The following is a 19031-nucleotide window of genomic DNA, read 5'->3' as shown; positions in this document are numbered from 1 at the left end:
TACAGCATTACTTTTTATTTTCTTTGTTCTCTCTATGGTTGTCCTTTTTTTCCCCCCTTTTTGTTTTTTCTTCCATCCATATCAGGGATATGGTGACAGGTGGCACTCAGGCCGGCGAGACAAACTTCTGGCACAAGGCAAATATTGACTGGTAAACACAGGTGTCTTTTTGAGCTAACGCTGAACCATATTCTTTATACCCTAATAGTGTGTGTGTGTGTGTTTGGGCTGACGTGCCAGCTGCTTGACGTGTCCTTCAGACTGACAGTAGGAGGGGTCTCCGGTGCTAGGCAAAAAAAAAAAAAAATGGAAGTCGTCCGGCTATGGCCCACTAATGTAAACGTTTACGTTAAATGATCTGTAACGGCGCCATGCAATGTCTTCCCGATCACCTTTGTCATAGCCAAGGTTTCCCAATTTTTTTTGATTTGACTAGTGCGTGATGCTAGAGCGGTGTGGGGTACTGTAGTAAATCATGCTACAAAATTGGCTTCGTAAGAAAGCGTTCTCGTAATACACGGTCCGTTCCAAGTACTGGCCATGTCCGAATACCCATACCTAAGTCCTAAATATTAAGCATTTTAAGTTTTAGTAAGTAGTAGGTAAAGACAGTAAGTGTTCCCTTTTATGTCCTGGTAGAAATGTTATTTAAAAATCCTGGGAAAATGACCTCTTGAAAAGAGTGTGAACCCTGACTGTTGTCTTCTGACCTGAGGCGGATGTACTGAAGCGAAGCACAAATCAAATTGTATTTGTCACATGCTTTGTAAACAACAGGTGTAGACTAACAGTGAAATGCTTACTTACGAGTCCTAATCCCACAAAGCAGAGTTAAGATAAAGATTTAAAAAATATATATATTGAGAAATGGTGATACGGGGAATAAATACACAGTGATTAACAATGGAGTAAACGTAACATGACTTTACACACGGCCTACCAGTACATGGAGGTAGGGATCAACTGAAATAAAAATGAATATTTTGAAAGCAATGGAGGGTTGCATATCAGTTCTGAATAGAATGCATACTATTTGTGTTGTTGGCACAGATATTATTGTTATTATTAAGTTATACGTCCCACGGATTGTGCTATTGAGACGTCATCCTCATTTCCTGACCATAAGGATTGTGTGGAGCGTTGGAACCAGGGAGTGAGTGTGCTCCATGCTGCTCCCTGTGACGCGCTGGCACGGCGTGTGTGTGTGTGTGTGTGTGTGACGGATGCCCAAAAGGCTGTGTATAGCCCTCCTTCCTGCCCCCTGCTCTAGTGAACAGGTGGAGCGATAGCAGGCAGGCCACGGGATGTGGAGGGAGAGGGATGGATGGATAGAGAGAGAGGAGGACAAGAAGCGGGAGAAAGGGAGGGTAGAGTCAAAGTGGGGCTCGGGCAGAAGGAGCTGTCAAATCGTGGGGTGCAGCGGTTGCAAACCTGACAGTTCAAGTCAACCCTCGCTGTTGTGTGGGAATGTGTGTGTGTGTGTGTGTGTACACGCTTGTGTGCTGGCTTTGATAACTCAAAAAGAAAAGTAACTACTACAAAGCAAGCATATACCTTTTTTTTTGTTTCTTTCCCCTTTTCTGAGGGTTACGTCTACGAGCCAATGAGTCGCGAGGCTTATTGTTTATTTCCACGTGCCAAATAACTCCACACTGGAGCCACATCGACAGTGTACCTTCTTTTGATTTCACCCAAGTTCTTACCCACGTTTCTGTGGCGCGTGCAAATGAAATGCAATATCGCGTACGCACTTAAACGTCACTGCAGTACCGGCTATTGCATTCAAATGTTTTAGTATGACGAGACAGACACTCGGTTCATAGCTTCAAAAGAGCACAATAGTCCCACCCTAAAGCCACGGAACTCCATTGAAAAGAGCCGTTTCACCCAACCTTTGACCCTTTAAAAACCCCGCTTGTCTATTAATCGTCCGTCTAAAAGCAGTTGGAAGCGTCTGATCCACTCCAAATGGAGACAAGATGCAGCCTTCATGGGATCTGCCCCAACAAAGACGCCCTCTGATCCAAAGATTATTACCATCTTTCTCGCTCTCTCTCTCTCTCTCTCTCTCCCCATCCCCTGATCTGGTGGTCCCATTCATTTCATTCATTGGCCGTGGCATATTGAGAAGTATGCGTTTAACATTCAAAAGCTTTTGCGATCTTGTTAGCAAAGCGTGAAATAGCTCCCGGACCCCCTTCTTTCCCCCCTCTCTCTTCTGCCCCCTGTCCCTCTGGCTCAATGAAAAGCCATTCTTCTCCACGAACACAATGGTTTTTCTTCATTAGCGCTTCTGCCATGGATCTCAATGGAGGGGTGGAGGATCGCAAGGCTAGACCTCGAGACATCTGGGTTTCTCTAGTAGGGGCAAAAAGGGGGTGGGTGTGGAGGCGGGAAGTTCTGTTGCGTGTTTTTTTTTTTTTTCTCCCCCCCTCTGACAAAGGCAGGGACTTGAAGAGACTACATTGAGAAGATTGAGCTGGATCTGAAAATGTTGCATTGCTTTTCATAGCATGCACACACTGAGGCTTAGGATAGTGTGTGTTTAACTTGAGTGGCTGATGATCAAAACTAGACTTCAAACCTACTTACATGAAATGCTTCTGTCATATAGCAGACGCTCCTATCCAGAGTGACTTACAGTACTGAGTTCATACATTTTCATACTTCTTTTTTCATACTGGTCCCCCCGTGGGAATTGAACCCACAACTCTGGTGAAGGCAAGCACCATGCTCTACCAACTGAGCCGTGTGTGTGTGTGCCTTGACCATGTAATGCCCACTCCCCACATGCACCTATTGACCACGCCTCCCCTCTTTCTCCCCCTTCAGACAGTGGAGAGAAGAAGACCCCTGCCATGCCCGGCTCTCCTGTGGATGTCAAGACTCATTCCAAACCAGCCCCCAGCAGCAGTGCCACCATGCCCCCCCTGCCCTCCATCAACCCCAGCGGGCCCCGGCCAGCCTCCTTCTCCTCCACCACACGTGAGTACCGCGTTCCCGGGGTGAAGTTTCCCTTAGGTGCAGATCTAAGATTACGTTCTCCTCCCCCAATCCCAAACTTAAAACAGTAGTGGGGGAAATACAAAACTGGCCCATGATGAGCTTCTAGGGGCAACTTGACCATAGTCTCGCAGCCACCATGACAGCGCCCACCACCGCTAGCTCCCCCTAGAGGAGCCTCCAAGGACCTGCATGCTTTGGGGTGAATTGTAACTGCAAGTGAAAATTGTGACTTAAATTGAAGTTATGATTGAACCCTTTAATAGCAACCAGCAGATTTGAGCTGTGTGATCCATAAATTGATTAGGGCACATGTGTCAAACTTAAAGAAACAAAGACATATATAAATATACCAAATTCATGTACCACAATCCCCTAATCCAAGGGTGGAAAACTCATTCCACAGAGGGCCGAATGTCTGCGGGTTTCCGCTCCACCCTTGTACTTGATTGATGAATTAAGGTCACTAGTAAGGAACTCCCCTCACCTTGTTGTCTAGGTCTTAATTGAAAGGCGAAAACAAAAACTTTGTGGTACATGATTTTGCTATATTTATGTCTTTATTTCTTTGTCGGCCTTAATGGCATTAAATCTTCAACATGATAAAAGGTGAGGATTCCAGTATGAAAGATTGTGTCAACCCATTCAGTCCATCAACTCCGATAACTTCTTTGACCTCTCATTGGCTCTTCTCCCTCCTGCTCCCACCTCTTCCCTCCCCCAGTGACCAATGGGATCCACCACTCCCCACCCATGCTGAACGCCGTGCCCTCGCCGCCCCAGCGCTACAGCAACGGGCCTAGCTCCTCTTCTTCCTCCTCGCTGGCCAATCAGCAGCTCCCGGCCACGTGCGGCGCCAGGCAGCTCAGCAAGCTCAAACGCTTCCTGACGACGCTGCAGCAGTTTGGCAACGACATCTCGCCTGAAATCGGAGAGAGCGTCCGCAACCTGGTGCTGGCCCTCGTGGTGAGTGGTTGATATAATGTTTTAGGAACAATGGATGGAGACGGCCGTGAGATCCTTGTCACTTTGCGTTGTTCTGTATTTTTATGTCGATGTGTTGCATTTGATTTGAGAAGCGATATGTTAATTTTCCCTTGGGATAAACTCAATTCAGTTTATTCAAGAGAATTTTATTTCATCGAATGAGATATTTCAATACGTGTGTGTGTATACTAAACAAAAATATAAACGCAGCATGCAACAATTTCACCGATTTTTACTGAATTACAGTTCATATGAGGAAATCAGAAATTCTCCTCAGTTTCATCAGCTGTCCGGGTGCACATTTTCGGGTGGCCTATTGTCCCCAGCACTAGGTGAACCAGTGGTGTGATCGTGCTGTTTAATCAGCTTCTTGATATGCCACACCTGCCAGGTGGATATCTTGGCAAAGGAGAAATGCTCACAAATTTGGATGTTAACAAATCTACACACAACATTTGAGAGAAATAAGCTTTGTGTGTGTATAGAACATTTCTGAACATTTTCTTTCAGCTCATGAAACATGGGGACCAACACTTTATATGTTGCATTTTATATTTTTGTTGAGTATAAAATATGATGTGTTTATTTATGTAGGATTATGTTTTATTTTGGAGGCACATGCCCATATATTTGCTATATGTGGCCTAAGTGGACCCACAATATTGGGTTTTGACAGGCCCCATCTGCGAAATATTGATACCTATCTATCATTTGTGCACAAAATCTTTCATCTGTCAACAGGTTGACAGTTGAAAGAGAAACTGCTCTGTAGTTCTTGCTCTGGTCACTCAGTGATCGAAGCGATTTTCAAAGTCTATCGTCCTGTCCGAGAGCATCCATTTTGACTGATCTACAAATGGACTGATCCACTGTAGTTGGACTATTTATGACGCCAAATGATTTGTAGATCAGTCAGTCTGCAGTTGCTGACGACTGCAACGTGGTTGATTTGAAACACGCACAATGTCAAGCTCAGTGTTGGAGACTTTAAACCTTGAGGCGAACTGTGATTGGCTGATCTCTCCCCTGTGTCCCAGAATTCAACAGTCACCATCGAGGAGTTCCACTCGCGGCTCCAAGAGGCCACCAACTTCCCCCTGAGACCCTTCGTCATTCCCTTCCTCAAGGTAGCACCTACCTCCTCTCTCTATAGGGCTGTCTCCCTTCTCTCTATTTCTGTTACACTCCATTTCCCCTCTCTCTGTCTGTCTATCTATCCCTTCCTATGTCTTGTTCTCTCGCTATGTGGTGGAAATATTGATGAACTGAATCCAGGCCTGTGCTGTGCGGACGACCGCTTTCCTCTTTGTCCTCTTCAAATGGTGTTTGATGTTCGAGGGAGGTTTACAATGACTCAAGGACTGCATATAATTAGTAATGAAATCAGGACTGGAAAAAGCAGATGTTTTGTATTGAAGGTAACAGCTAGTGTGCGTCCCAAATGCCATCCTCCCCTCAGCAGCCTCCACTGATGGATTTATCTGTCTGTCTCAATGGAGGCTGCCGAGAGGAGCACGGCTCATGAAAATGGCTGGAACGGAGCAAATGGAATGGCATCAAACACATGGAAACCGTGTCCCACCAGCCTCCTGTGATATCTATGCTAGCTCTGGTCAAAAGTAGTGCACTATATAGGCGATAGGGTACCGTTTGAGACGCAACCCCTATTCCTTTCATGAAGCGTAGAGGAGCTTCTGGCACAGAATACTCTAATTACACTTCTCTCAGAAATCTTGAACTAATAATAATGCAAATATGGCCATAAATAATGAGAAACCGCAAGTAGACGGTAGCATAATACAAAATGAGGAAAACATGAAAATCATTTCTCTAATTGATTTTTCAACAGCAAGACTGTTGTCGTATAAACAGAGAATTGGGGTTGTGAATGTATTTTATTTATTTATTTATTGCCTTTCGGTCATTCCCAAGTAACAATATAGTTCTATGCGTTGACTAAACGAGCAACAGGGGTTGCGCAAGTTTAATTGGGCCTTTGCGTAAATTGGCAACATGGGGGCCTGAAATAGAATACTTTTTAAGAGCTACCCTCATGAGAACCGAACATAAATCTTCCAACCAGTCAAATTGTGCGGTGTTAATGCTCCATTCTTCAGATGGAAAAAGCGCTGATTTTCACCATGGGTTACCTCTCCTTCACCTTTCAGAACCCCGACCTTCTGAGAGGATAAGAGAAAAAATATTGTTTTCCCTATTTCTTAATTTACGAGGCTCCCCCAACTTCTCCCCCTCCCTCCCTCCATCCCCCCCCTAGCACCGTGGCAGTGGATAGCTCAAAAAGAAAGCGAGGGAAGAGACAGAGCTCGGAAGTGTGAAACATGACTGTAAACCATTCCCTTCCTTCTTTTATGGGGCTCAGCAGCGCGCCATATGGACTCTGTGTCGCATTAAAGGAAAGCAGTCGTTCAGGCTTGCCCGGCGCCGCCAATTTCGCATCCGCCCCGCAGAAAAAGAGAACGGCGCTTAACTGACAGACAACATATGTGGCGGACTGATGTAGCGGTGGCCCTGGCGCTGGGGGGGGGGGTGGTAAGGGTCTTAAGTGGCGAACGGGGGAACGAGGAAGTCTGTGTAATTATAAGCACACTTGGGCCTGTTGCTCATTAAGAAATGGAAGGAGGAATGGAGAGAGGGCGGGAGGAGCCTGCCTCCTCTCATCAGGCTTGGTGGTCATTCTGTTCTTCCTCTGCTCGTCACTCTTTTGCTCTCTTTCCCTTGTCCCTACGAGGGTGCCTGCTTTCTGATTGCACCGTGTGTTTGTCTTCCGCTTCTATCATTCTTTTCCTCCCTCTTTTCTCTATCTCTGTCTGTCTCGTTTGACCCCCACAGATGCTCTCATTCCACTCGGCCTTCTTCGACTACACACACCCCAACACGAAGACCCCGTTTTTCTCCTTCTATGTACACTGCTCTAATCTTCTCTGCTTCTCTTTTTTCGCGGTTCGTCCAAAGGCGAGCGATGGACTATGTGTTTGGGTTTTTGCAGTGATTTACTGAAAGGTGGGCTGCAGAAACAGTCACGGGGCTTACACTAGGCAGACAGATCGAGACGGCAGACATTTTTCTCCCCCTGTAGGGGGGAGGGGTGTGTGTGAGTCTCTGGTCTCTCAAGGAGAGATCTGCTATATGTCGTGTGTCTCCCTCTGGGCCTCCTCAGTGAACCGTGTCTGCCTAATGTCTCTGCCGCGTTGCCATGGCATTTCCGCGAGGTCTCCGCAGAGGCTTCACGGCCTTACCGCGACATGCAAATAAGTCAACAAAATGTTTTTTGCTCGAACTTCACTTCATGAAGTTCATGTTTTTAAAAAAAATGACGTGTACTGGTATTTTGTGGACATGTCAGTTGGATTTAAAAGGAAATTCACTTTTGAATTTGCACAAGATCAGATGTTGGGTCAGTAAAGGTGTAGAGAATGAAGATATTCCCAACTAGTTTTGTCAACTAAGAAATGGAAGCCAGCTCTTTTATGGCGACAGTATGGCATCTATATCGTCTCCATGGGGCCACTGCGTCTACGTGGCGTTTCCTCGACAGCCGCGATCCCTATAGTTAGATTTCTAAGGCTTTGAGAAAACAACATTACAAGAAATCACAAGAATACTGCTACTGTATCTCATTCTTGCCTTTTTCAAATGACACTCACCTCCCTTTCTCCCTCTACCTCCCCCTCCCCAGGCCAACCTGCCACTGCTGCAGAGGGAGTTGCTCCACTGTGCGCGTGCAGCTAAGCAGACCCCGGCCCAGTACCTGTCCCAACACGAGCACCTCCTGCTCAGCACCACACTGGCCTCGCCCCCCGACTCCTCAGAACTGCTGCTGGAGCCCAGCGAGAGAGACATGACCACCAAGAGACACAGCCCTAACAGGTAGGAGACAGACACACAAAATGTACACACACACACCGAGAGACACAGTCCCAACAGGTAGGGGACAGACTGTCATATACACACAGAAATATACTGTAGACACACACACATCCATGTGTAGTTTGCAAGTAGCCCCAAACGATGATGCACAACAGACGGCCCTCCCCAATATCATACGTACACATTTCCACTCTCTCTCATGTCTTCCCTCTCCTCCCCTCCATCTTTCCTGCAGGGCCAAAGAGAATGGCTTCCACGAGCGCCCGCCCGCCCCCCTGGAGCCACCAACCAAGCGCATCTGCACCATCAGCCCTGCGCCCCGTCACAGCCCGGCCCACCCCCTGCCCCTCAGCGCTCAGCTGCATCCCACGCCGCCCCCACTGCAACACTACGCCCTCGAGGACATCAGCACCCCCCACCTACTGCACCGCGAGAGCAGCCACCGGATACTGGAGCTCCGCGAGCTCAAGGACAGGCCTAGACTACCAGGTAGATTCATCCACACATGTCTACTGTACACACCTACCGGTGGTCATGTGGGGGCTCATTCTGTAAAGCACGGTGCTTGCAACGCCAAGGGATTGTGGGTTTGATTCCCGCTGGGGCCATCCATACAAAATAATTGGAGAGAGAGACACACACGCGCAAACAAATGCAACCCAGACGTGTATATACAAACTCACGAGGGTTTAGCCCGACATTAACAGACGTTAGGCGCCCTTTGTTCTCTCACATTGGTCCCTCTGCTGTTTTCCACAACAGTCGTAAGGGACGACTCGAGCAACACCGAGATTCCGTCATCAAACGGCACTCTTTCTCACTCGCACACACCACCACAGCCTTTAGTGTGGTCGATATGAAAGCTGCTAATGGGTGGTCTGTGTGGGTGTCCATGCGCGCAAAAGTGTGTGTGTGTGTGGACATGCACAGCAAACGGCATAGAAGTTCTCCGAAGACCATAAATCCATGGACCCCACATGTGCTTAGAGTGTGCCAAACTACCCGGGAAGTAGTGTACCTTTTTTTTGAGAGAAGATTTTTATCTAGTTCGTTGTAAAATCTGCGTGCCATCTGATCCCTGTCAGTGTCAATGGCCAGATGGGATGTAGATATTCAACGAAGTAGACATGCACTCCCGTAAACGGGAGGCGAACAGCGAGACACGCACTGTGCCCTAAGGAAACGAGAGTAGTTCATGCCGAGGCACACCTTTCAGAGAGTCGAAGCACGGGCCGGTGTTTACGAGCGGTACGTCTCAAGGTACAGTGAACCATCCAGCCTGTTCACCGCTACATCTCGGAGAGCTTTGAACTGGGGAGTGCTGATGAGAAACAGCAGCCGGGGGTGGAGAAGGAGTGAGGAGGGTGGGTGGGGTTGATAGTGTGTGTGTTTGTCCTTTTTTGCCGTTCATGTGTGTATTTGCGTCTTTGAATGCTGTGTTGTATGTTTGCCTCTTTGTGTGTGTGTGTGTGTGTGTGTGTGTGTGTGTGTGTGTGTGTAATCCCTTCTCTGCGCTCCTCCAAACCAGAGTGGGTGTCAGCGCTGCTTAGCTAGGAGGCAGATGTGTATAGAAGTGGGCCTGCGCCACGCAGCCTTTACAGCTCCAGCGCTGGAATTCTGCTAGTTTCAGACCACGGGGAGGGGATGCCCACCACTCCCCGATAGTTACCTAGCCGCAGGGGCAGAAATGGAGAGGGGGGTGGGGATGGTGTTTAAAAAAAAAATTTTTTACGGACAGCTGACCTCCAGATGTGGAGGAGTCCCAGCGCTGCTGCATGCCGTGACTGGGCTCGGGGTCTGGTTCTCATCAAAAGACATCGCTCTCTCGCCCTGTCCCTCTCTTTCAACCACTCGCTCTCTCTTATCTCTGTTCTTTCTTTCAATCTCTTATTTTATTTTTTTACTCTGTTTTTACGTCTCTCACTCTGATATACACTGAGTGTACAAAATATTAGGGACACCTTAACAAGGGCGCAACTTTGGTTTTAGAAGCGGGGGGGGGCATTTTAATTTTTTTATCCAGTTGGATAAACACTCCAAACAGCCTACCCGACCGCTCGGCGATGTCCGCATGGTCCTGAAGCACACTGTTGCCTTGTTTTGTATGACATTCCAATGATAAAACTAGTGGGGGCAAAAATGCAATTTCAGTGGGGGGGCGGGGCGGGCGGCATGTCCCTAGTGAAAGTTACGCCCCTGCTTCCTAATATTGGATCGCACCCGCTTTTGCCCTCCGAACAGCCTTGATTCATTGGGGCATGGACTCTACAAGGTGTTGAAACCGTTCCACAGGGATGCTGGCCCATGTTGTGTCAAGTTGGCTGGATGTCCTTTGGGTGGTGGACCATTCTTGATACACACAGGAAACTGTTGAGTGTGAAAGACCCACCAGCATTGCAGTTCTTGACCCAAACCGGGCGTGCCTGGCATCTACTACCATACCTAGTTCAAAGGCACTTAAATATTTTGTCTTGCCCATTTTTTCCCCCTCTGAATGGCACACATGCACAATCATGTCTTAAACATCCTCCTTTAACCTGCCTCCTGCCCTTCATCTACACTGAAGCGAAGTGGATTGAAAACGTGACATAAATAAGGAGTCATACCATTCACCTGGTCAGTCTTTCATGGAACGTGTTCCTAATGTTTTTCTTTAATACTCAGTATTGCCCTTCTCTTTGGTAGAGGATATCTCCTTTTCTATCTTTCTCTCTCTATAGCTTTGTCGTTGTCTCTGTAACTCTTGTCTTTTTATTTTCTCCCTTCTGTCCTTCGTCTTTCACTCCTCCTCTTCATCTCTCTTGTGTATGAGGAGGTGACGACGGTAACGAGACACTAAAGCACGGCTTGTCACTAAGCTCCGGTCATGGCATGGAATGTTGTTGTGAAATAAGACCATCTAAGTGTCGTTGTGTCACTGCCTCATTGTGGTATTGACTAATATGATTAATGGACACCACTTTCACCCCCTTCCCTCCGCCTCTCTTCCTGCCATTCATTTGTAATGACGGCCAGTGTTCCTTTTTTAATTTTTTTAATTTTTAAATCACACCGCATTTAAGCTTTCAATTGTCTCGTTTTTTTCTAATCAGGCACTAACGGGGGCTACCGCGAGGAGCCCGTGGACCACAGGCTGACAGACCGAGAGTGGGCCGACGAGTGGAGGCATCTGGATCATGTAAGTGCCACTGCTGACGGTAGACGCCGCCACCACCACTGGAACTATAAGTGGCGTAGCACTTCTCAGTGCCTGGTGGAGCCATCAAGGCGATGTCAGACTGGGTGTCCCTTTCACAGTGGTGGACTGGCGCTAAAGCCATCTGCTGTCTACATCCGAGAGCCATGCGCTCCAGTAGTGATTGACTGCGCAAAGCAGGAGTCCTACCCAATGAAATGATTATTATTATTATTTTTTTTAATCTCACAAGCATAATTCTGGAATGGTAGTTCCTGTGTATTGAGACTCATTATGTACTCTCAAGTAACACTACTGTGTATATATAGCTCTTACTTACCCCCACATTACGACATGTACCACAGGAGGTTGGTGCCACCTTAATTGTGGAGGATGGGCTCATTGTAATGACTGGAGTAGAATGGTATCAAATACACGGTTTCCATGTGTTTGATGCCATACCTTTCGCTCTGTTCCGGACATTGTTATGAGCCGTCCTCCCCTCAGCAGCCTCCACTGACATGTATAGTATCTGCAGAGGTCGGCCGTATTTTCTGCAGTAGTGTAGTTATAGGAGGTATTTTGTGTTTGGGCATTTGGAAAATTGGGTGAGCCAGAACTGCAGCCTTCCTACTCTTTTTTTATTTATTTTTTTATAAATATATTTAAAAAAAAAGTTTGTCTCTCTAATGGTCCCCTCTTTCTATCTCCGCCGCTCACGCCTCCAGGTGTTGAACTGCATCGTGGACATGGTGGAGAAGACGCGGCGCTCGGTGGCCGTGCTCCGCCGCTGCCAGGAGTCAGATCGCGAGGAGCTCAACTACTGGCGGCGGCGCTCCAGCGAGCAGGAGGACCCCCGCAAGGGAGGGGCCGCCACCATGCCCGCCCCCTTCTCCAAGACCCACAGCCCCCACACGGCCGAGGGACTCACTAATGGTGGGTGGTCCTCTGTCTTTTTACGTTATCACTAGCTCGTGCTCGCTCAAATCCATGGGTGCGAAGTTAAGTTCATGTCTAACCTTAGGGTTGGTCCTTTTTCAATGAATCGATACACACCAGATCGACAGATCTATATGTAATGTATCTTGTCAGGTGGGATTCCTGGTAAGGGATTAAAAACAAGTGGTCCCCTTGATGGTGAGCCGCTGAAGCAATCTGCCAGCTACTGAGCTCCCACACAGTCACCACATAGACCCACCGCCCTCTGGTGTTCATCTACAGAACTACACCCATCAACACACTACTGACACATTTCGAACCTACACATATAGCCTGCGTTCCAAATGTCATCATATTCCGTATATTGGTAAGGAATAAGGCGCCATTTGGAACGCACTCTCAGTCTTGCTGGCAGTGTTTGTCTCTCAGTGCTCGTCTGCTCCTCTCTCCGGGGCCCATGCTGCTCCATGGCCCCCAGACAGGTGCCAACGCTGCCCCCGTCCAGATCTGCCACAGAAGGCCCTGGCAGTGCCAGCCTGTCGTCCTTTAAGACCCAGAGCTGGCTGCCTGCCGCCCGGCCCGAGTACCATCTGTGTGCCCAGCAGTGTGTCTGGGCACAGTGTACACAGTCCAAACCCAGCCCAGGCACCACAGAGCTTGGGCATGGGTCTGGATTGAGAGGAGCAGCTCAGAAAGAGAGAAGGGGGGGAGAAGACGGGGATAAAGAGAGTGATAACAAACAGAATGTAGCTACAGCTTGGTTGTCAGCTCCTCTGCCCTAGCCAATGTACTCCCTCTTCAAGCTGCCCGGCTATTCGGTTAATTTGGCCAACTGGGGAAGGTTGAATTGGTGTGGTTAGTGAGGGGATTGTATATCCCAAGTAAGTAGAGCGGATGATGCTATTTCACACAAGTCTGCCGGGTGCTAACTCTTTTTTTTTTTTCTTCTTTTTTTTTGTCTTTCTGTGCCACAGAATCCCAGAGAGATTTTGTGCCGCGGCCTGGCTCGGGTTATGTGCCGGATGAGATCTGGAGAAAAGCTGGTAAGGGCTAGTACAACAGTGTTCAATGTCCCATGTGTGTGGGCATTCAACATTTTATGTGTTCTTCCCTTTCCCCTTTTTTTTATCCCTCTTCTTCTTTCGCTCATTAAAAAAAAATATTATTGAAAAACATTTTGATATAAAGGAGTCCCCCCATCCATCTATTATAACCACTACTTATCATAGAACCACAACGTGGTCTAAAACCTGACCCCCCCCCCTCCACCCTGTGTCCCCTCTCCTGCGCAGAAGAGGCAGTGAATGAAGTGAAGCGTCAGGCCATGGACGAGGTGCAGAAGGCTGTGGCCGAGGCAGAGCAGAAGGCCTTTGAGATGATCACGGCCGAGCGCGCCAAGATGGAAAAGACTCTGTCCGAGGCCAAGAGGAAGGCCACCGAGGACGCCATACAGGTCATCAACGAGCAGGAGGACTCCAGCGAGGTTAGGAGGATATGTTACACTGCATAACTATACACACTCTTAGAAAGAAAGGTGCTATCTAGAACCTTTTTTTAAGGGTTCTTTCGGCTGTCCCCATAGGAGAACCCTTTGAAGAAACCCTTTTGGTTCCAGGAACCCAAAAGGGTTCTGCCTGGAACAAAAGTGTTTTCCTATGGGGACAGCTGAAGAACCCTTTTTTTCTAAGAGTGTAAACGCATACTGTAAAGGGAGTCATAGTGAGCACATAGGAGCAACAGTCAAAGCTGCAGGATGTGTAGATGAGATATTTACCTACTACTTGCCCAGTATACTTTGTCCATGTATGTATGTATATATGTATGTGTGTGTGTGTACACACACTCTTCCTCTCCCCCTGCGCTTCAGTGGATTATTTATCTCTATACTAAACTCCTCCTTTCTCTCTCCCTGCAGTGCTGCTGGAACTGCGGGCGCAAGGCCAGTGAGACGTGCAGCGGTTGCAATGCGGCGCGCTACTGCGGCTCCTTCTGCCAACACAAGGACTGGGAGCGCCACCACCTCATCTGCAGCCCTGGCCTGCAAGCCCAGCCCAAGCCTGTGTCCGCCATCACCGCAGCCAGGGCGGCCGCAGCCGCTGCAGATGTTACCACAGGGGTTAAGGCCCCGGAGAGTGTACCAACCGCTGCCAGCCCTGGGGGGGACAAGGGGTCGATTGCCTCTCGCTCCTCCACCCCGTCCACTCCTGCATCAGTGTCAGAGAGCAACGGGCACTAAGACTAGGACCATGGAGGGTGGTAGTGATACTGGCTCTCACTCAAGATGGCCTCCGTTCCCCTTTTCTTTCCGTTCTTGTGGTTCGTGACTGTTCATAATGGACACTAGGACCGGGCGCCCCAAAATGGCTTCCTTCCTTTGTTTCCCGTTCCTATCGAACCGGTGAAAGGTGCTAGTGTCCATTGTTCCATCGTTTGGCTTTCACCTGACAAATAACTTTAGGTCGGCGGTTGTGAGGGAGAGGAGACGAGGGAAGGAAGCTGCTTTGAAGACTTACGATGACACTCAGCTCTGGACACCAACCCCTAATCTAGCCAAGGAAGTGATGTCAGACAGAAGCGATGTCACAGACATTGAGTGAACAGGGGAGGAAATGAGGTCCCTGATGTCACAGGTCATGTGAGACATCAGGGAGAAACTGTGGGGAAGGGAAGGGTTGCTTTGGCAATGGTGGGCAGAAGACAGACTCCTCTGCTTTGGTACTCTGCGGATCCATCTTCAACAGTTGGACAAACAGACAATCCACCTCGCAGATGGACACTTGTTTCACTTCATCCAAAATAGCAATCCCAAACAGATATGAGACAACTAAGGACTGACTTCAGACAATGTTTTTGTCATTTTGTTTTAAGAGGACTGGGGGGGGGGGGGGGGGGGGGGGGATGTATGTATGAGATTTGGAATGGTCATTTATACCCAAGGGTGAAAGTGATGGTTGAAGTACTCACTGCATATTTCCAAGTTTCCTGTTGTGTGTGTGTGTATATAAAGCTAAGAGAAAAGAGGGTTATGGGTCTGAGTGACAGTACCAGCTCTAGAGTTCCTCTCCCGCTCTGGAAAGACATTTTTTGGGGAGGTGACACGATAGCGAAATCACCTCCGGAATCCTGTTTGTATGTACAGTATAGCTGTTCTACTTTTCTTGCTCGCACAAGTTACTCGTCAGGTTCTTTTTTTTTTGTGTGTGTGTGTGTGCGTGTACGTACACGTGTGTCAAAACGGTTGTGCCGTCGGTGGATATTGTAAACTAAAACATTACTACGAATTTCAGAGCAATATAAAAAAATACAAAGTGTTCAGGTATTCACAAGCTGTTATGCATCACCAAAGTTTCCAATTTGCTAAACAAGTGTCATTTGCCTGTAACTGTCTATTGTTGTACACAGAATAAATATACAGAAACACTGTTTCTTGTCTTGTTCTATGACGCGCATAGTTGTCTATTGTCGTTATCACCCATTCGTCCACACCGAGCCTCTAGAATAAATAGGATGGTACGATAGAAAGTAGTATAAGGTGTAAAGATGAATGCTAAACTTCTAGAGGTTTGCGGTTATCTACTACAGTTGCTTGCTGCTTAGCTTCATGTCACCTGTTGTACAATTCTGTGTCCGATGTCTTCAGATTTGAAGTTTCCATCAGGACTATAGTACTGTATTAGGTGCAGTATTATCTAATGGAAATAAAAGTGCTTCATTTTTTTCATTAATTAATAATTTATCCCACTGGGGCATTTATTTACAATTCATTAGTATAAATATAATACACGGGAATTAAAATATCAGATTCAAGTTGCTTGTTTTTTGCTTCCCTATTTACCTCTGGGGGGGGGGGGGGGGGGAAGAGTGTTCACACTGGTGCAACAGGAGTGACTCCTCTGGCCTCCTTTTTGAATCTCAGGAGTGTGTGTATATGTGTGTGTGTACACACCATTGAGTTATTACTTTGACAGCATTTGTTTCAATTGAACATTTAGACGGCCATTTCTTCCATTTATCTCTTTATTGTTACCATGGACGATGCTTCTGGTGGTTTTTGATTGTTGATTGACATATCTGTAAAAATACACTACCGGTCAAAAGTTTTAGAACACCTACTCATTAAAGGGTTTTTCGTTTTTTTTACTATTTCCTACATTGTAAAATGATAAGGAAGACACAAAAATGGGGCAAAAAAGTATTTAGTCAGCCACCAAGTGTGCAAGTTATCCCACTTAAAAAGATGAGAGGTCTGTAATTTTCATCATAGGTACACTTCAACTATGACACAAAATGAGAAAAAAAAATCAAGAAAATCGCAGTGTAGGATTTTTTTTAAATTAATTTATTTGCAAATTATGGTGGAAAATAAGTATTTGATCACCTACAAACAAGCAAGAATCCTGTCTCTCACAGACCTGTAACTTCTTCTTTGTTCTCCACTCGTTACCTGTATTAATGGCACCTGTTTGAATTTGTTATCAGTATAAAAGACACCTGTCCACAACCTCAAACAGTCACACTCCAAACTCCACTATGGCCAAGACCAAAGAGCTGTCAAAGGACACCAGAAACAAAATTGTAGACCTGCACCAGGCTGGGAAGACTGAATCTGCAATAGGGGCGGCAGGGTAGCCTAGTGGTTAGAGCGTTGAACTAGTAACCGGAAGGTTGCGAGTTCAAACCCCCGAGCTGACAAGGTACAAATCTGTCGTTCTGCCCCTGAACAGGCAGTTAACCCACTGTTCCCAGGCCGTCATTGAAAATAAGAATTTGTTCTTAACTGACTTGCCTGGTTAAATAAAGGTAAAATAAAAAAAATAAAAAAAATAAAAAAATAGGTAAGCAGCTTGGTTTGAAGAAATCAACTGTGGGAGCAATTATTAGGAAATGGAAGACATACAAGACCACTAATAATCTCCCTCAATCTGGGGCTCCACGCAAGATCTCACCCCGTGGGGTCAAAATTATCACAAGAACGGTGAGCAAAAATCCCAGAACCACACGGGGGGACCTAGTGAATGACCTGCAGAGAGCTGGGACCAAAGTAACAAAGCCTACCATCAGTAACACACTACGCCAACAGGGACTCAAATCCTGCAGTGCCAGACGTGTCCCCCTGCTTAAGCCAGTTCATGTCCAGGCCCGTCTGAAGTTTGCTAGAGAGCATTTGGATGATCCAAAGAAGATTGGGAGAATGTCATATGGTCAGATGAAGCCAAAATATAACTTTTTGGTAAAAACTCAACTCGTCGTGTTTGGAGGACAAAGAATGCTGAGTTGCATCCAAAGAACACCATGCCTACTGTGAAGCATGGGGGTGGAAACATCATGCTTTGGTGCTGTTTTTCTGCAAAGGGACCAGGAGGACTGATCCGTGTAAAGGAAAGAATGAATGGGGCCATGAAACATGAGATTTTGAGTGAAAACCTTCCATCAGCAAGGGCATTGAAGATGAAACATGGCTGAGTCTTTCAGAATGACAATGATCCCAAACACACTCCACGGGGGGTGCAACGAAGGAGTGGCTTCGTAAGAAGCATTTCAATGTCCTGGAGTGGCCTAGCCAGTCTCCAGATCTCAACCCCATAGAAAATCTTTGGAGGGAGTTGAAAGTCTGTGTTGCCCAGCAACAGCCCCAAAACATCACTTCTCTAGAGGAGATCTGCATGGAGGAATGGGCCAAAATACCAGCAACAGTGTGTGAAAACCTTGTGAAGACTTACAGAAAATGTTTGACCTCTGTCATTGCCAACAAAGGGTATATAACAAAGTATTGAGATAAACTTTTGTTATTGACCAAATACTTATTTTCCACCATAATTTGCAAATAAATTCATAAAAAATCCTACAATGTGACTTTTCTGGATTTTTTTCTCATTTTGTCTGTCATAGTTGAAGTGTACCTATGATGAAAATTACAGGCCTCATCTTTTTAAGTGGGAGAACTTGCACAATTGGTGGCTGACTAAATACTTTTTTGCCCCACTATGGAATCATGTAGTAACTGAAAAAGTGTTAAACAAATCATAATATATTTTGTATTTGATATTCTTCAAATAGCCACCCTTTGCCTTGACAGCTTTGCACACTCTTGGCATTCTCTCAACCAGCTTCATGAGGTAGTCACCTGGAATGCATTTCAATTAACAGGTGTGCCTTGTTAAAAGTTAATTTGTGGAATATCTTCCCTTAATGCGTTTGAGCCAATCAGTTGTGTTGTGACAAGGTAGGGGTGGTATACAGAAGATAGCCCTACTTGGTAAAAGACCATGTCCATATTATGGCAAGAACAGCTCAAATAACCAAAGAGAAACGACAGTCCATAATTACTTTAGGACATGAAGGTCCGTTAATACACATAATTTCAAGAACTTTTCAAGTTTCTTCAAGTGCATTTGCAAAAACCATCAAGCGCTATGATAACTGACTCTCATGAGGACCGCCAGAGGACAGGAAGACCCAGAGTTACCTCTGCTGCAGAGGATAAGGTAATTTGAGTTACCAGCCAGAAATTGCAGCCCAAATAAATGCTTCACAGAGTTCAAGTGACAGACACATTTCAACATCAGCTGTTCAGAGGAGACTATGTAAATCAGGCCTTCGTGGTCGAATTGCTGCAAAGAAACTACTACTGAAGGACACCAATAAGAAGAAAGGACTTGCTTGGGCCAAGAAACACGAGCAATGGACATTAGACCGGTGGAAATTTGTCCTTTGGTCTGGAGTCCAAATTGGAGATTTTTTTGTGAGAGGTGTGGGTGAATGGATGATCTCTGCGTGTGTATTTCCCACCGTAAAGCATGGAGGAGGAGGTGTTATGTGGTGGGGGTGCTTTGCTGGTGACACTGTGATTTATTTCGAATTCAAGGCACATTTAACCAGCATAGCTACCACAGCATTCTGCAGCGATACGCCATCCCATCTGGTTTAGGGCTTAGTGGGACTATAATTTGTTTTGTACACTAGCTTCAAAGAGCTGAACATTTTTGGTTGTGGGAAAGATATTTCACAGCGGTTTAGATGGTACAATGATTCCACCTTA

At 46.6% G+C, this 19031-nt stretch overlaps 1 protein-coding gene across 4 annotated transcripts in view; it reads left to right on the top strand.

Annotated features, from left to right (window-relative positions):
- The window catches only part of LOC110493903 (protein CBFA2T2), a 50723-nt gene extending 35306 nt beyond the window's left edge, over window positions 1-15417 (top strand). For 3 of the 4 annotated variants that reach the window (XM_021568489.2, XM_021568490.2, XM_021568491.2), the window contains exons 2-11: window positions 2833-2985; window positions 3728-3969; window positions 5028-5117; window positions 7688-7878; window positions 8114-8367; window positions 10971-11056; window positions 11782-11989; window positions 12967-13035; window positions 13285-13475; window positions 13908-15417. In XM_021568489.2, the coding sequence (XP_021424164.1) occupies window positions 2833-2985; window positions 3728-3969; window positions 5028-5117; window positions 7688-7878; window positions 8114-8367; window positions 10971-11056; window positions 11782-11989; window positions 12967-13035; window positions 13285-13475; window positions 13908-14228 (1805 nt within the window). In that variant the 3' untranslated portion in view covers window positions 14229-15417. Of the gene's footprint in view, window positions 1-85; window positions 152-2832; window positions 2986-3727; window positions 3970-5027; window positions 5118-7687; window positions 7879-8113; window positions 8368-10970; window positions 11057-11781; window positions 11990-12966; window positions 13036-13284; window positions 13476-13907 lie in introns of all 4 variants that reach the window. The other variant, XM_036949892.1, reaches the window with a different exon arrangement.
- Window positions 15418-19031: the final 3614 nt, after the last annotated feature.

This window comes from Oncorhynchus mykiss, chromosome 17 (genome assembly GCF_013265735.2).
Source record: "Oncorhynchus mykiss isolate Arlee chromosome 17, USDA_OmykA_1.1, whole genome shotgun sequence".
In the NCBI taxonomy this organism is placed as follows: Eukaryota; Metazoa; Chordata; class Actinopteri; order Salmoniformes; family Salmonidae; genus Oncorhynchus; species Oncorhynchus mykiss.
This window is presented reverse-complemented; position numbering and strand designations above follow the sequence as displayed.